At 48.0% G+C, this 1,964-nt stretch overlaps 1 protein-coding gene across 1 annotated transcript; it reads left to right on the forward strand.

Moving 5' to 3' along the window:
- Positions 1-843: 843 nt before the first annotated feature.
- Positions 844-1,655, forward strand: CCDC182 (coiled-coil domain containing 182). The gene has a single exon (XM_010341952.2). It carries the CDS (start codon positions 873-875, stop codon positions 1,332-1,334), a length of 462 nt encoding a protein of 153 aa, XP_010340254.1. The 5' UTR covers positions 844-872; the 3' UTR covers positions 1,335-1,655.
- Positions 1,656-1,964: the final 309 nt, after the last annotated feature.

Genomic DNA, 1,964 nt, shown 5'->3' on the forward strand with positions numbered 1-1,964 from the left:
CTCTGGTGTGGGTATCCTTCTGGGTTGCTATCATTAATCCGATGGCAGCACCCGAACAGATACTGGTTTGGGGGAAGAGATCACCGATTCAGGTTTGGATGGCTTGAATTGGAGGCCCATTGCTGGGGAGACATTTAGACTTGGAGCCCAGGAGAGGGGTCTGGGCAAGAGAGATGTGCAAGATGAAGGTTTGTTCCCGACTCTACCAAATGTAGATTAGCTAGGAGCATTTTCCTTTGTTCTCATTATCAGGTAAAAAGTACAAGATTTACACTTCTATGTGTTTTTTCTCATAGTTGTCAACATTCAGGAATGCTGGGGGACCATACCCTCTTGCTCATACTTGTTTCCTGATTCCAGTGTGTAATGAGAACTCAGTAAGTATTTATTGAATAAATATGACTAGCCCATTTTTACCCTGCACCTACGGAATCGGTCATTGCTGTGGACCATACATCAACATCTAAGTACATTTCTGAAAATTTCTAAGATTATCTAGAATTCTGGCATCATTGTAAGAGTCTGGATTTGGAATAAGAGATAACTTTTTTAGCATTTTAGAGCTCCAAGTGGGATTAGGTACCATCTCTTACGATGTCTTTGTTTTACTAGCGAGGTACTAAAGCCCAGAGGCCAGTCCAAGACCATGCAGACCCCTTGTCAGATAAACAGACAAAGCTCTAGGTAACCAACCCGGGAGGCTACAATATGCAAATGAATGGATTGTGGCTTTCCTTCTGGTTGGCTGGGAGGCCCTGATGTCACAATTCTAGGGTTTCTCTGCTCCGAAAGATCGTGTCTCTAGCCAAAACCATTTATTGACCTGGTTGGCCTCTAGGCTCCCTGTCTTTGTCCAACATAGTAGAGAGACAATGGAACCCCTCTATCAGGCTGGGTCCATTCTCATGACGGTGAATACCCTCCAGGGGAAGAAAATGGTAGAGAGCGGCCTTCAGTCTGGAGACTTTTCCCTGTCCCAGTCATGGTCCACCTGCCTCCCACCACCAGCCGACTTGGAGATCCTGCAGCAGAAGGTGACCGGGGTGCAACGCGAGCTGGAGGACTTTAAGAAAGAGGCATTGAAGTCCATCCATTACCTCGAAGATGCCTTCTGCGAGATGAATGGAGCCCTGGTGCAGCAGGAGGAGCAGGCGGCTCGCGTGAAGCAGCGGCTCCGGGAGGAGGAGGACCGTGGCATCGTACGTAACAAGGTCCTCACCTTCCTGCTGCCGCGCGAGAAACAGCTCCGGGAGCACTGCAAGCGGCTGGAGGATCTGCTGCTGGACAGGGGCCGCGATGCCCCCCGTGCCACCAAGAAGAGCCAGGCTGACTGAGCCTCGGGGGTGGCACTAGCCAAGCACCAAGTAGAAGATTTTTTTTTTTTTTAATGGAAGGACAAACCCCAAGTCCCCACCCACCTGCTTTCCTTTCCTCATTTTCATTGCTTTCCTTCTGCCTAAATAACACCTTGCTGAGAGGCAAAAAGACTTCAATATGTTGTTTTGGTGAAATTCCATTTATCCAGCATGCTCAAGGAGGGAGGCAGGCCAGTACTAAGTCAGTTGCCTGTACCTTCCACTTGAACCGGTTTCCTGTTTGTAATGGTAAGATTGCTCACTGTATACCTTTTTTCTCGCAGTTTATTCTTAAACTGATTGTGTTGAAAAGATTCACCTTTTTCTGAATGATTCAAGGCTCTCATGATTTGAGACTTAACACATGGTCAGCTGATACACATGACGTAACACAGGAAGCCCCCGAGGGGTCGGACTGCTGGTCCATGCACTAACGCTACCCAGATTGCTCTGATTTTAGTATTCTAAACCTCATCTGTGTGGTCTGCCTGCCTTCACTGTTAGACTGTCACATCTCACTTTGCCGCCTCTTTCCACCTCTACTTCCTTTCCATTTAGACTGCAGACTAGCCAACCGGAATGACAGAGCTTATGAGGACTCTGTGGGTG

Source organism: Saimiri boliviensis, chromosome 17 (genome assembly GCF_048565385.1).
Source record: "Saimiri boliviensis isolate mSaiBol1 chromosome 17, mSaiBol1.pri, whole genome shotgun sequence".
Lineage (NCBI taxonomy): Eukaryota > Metazoa > Chordata > Mammalia > Primates > Cebidae > Saimiri > Saimiri boliviensis.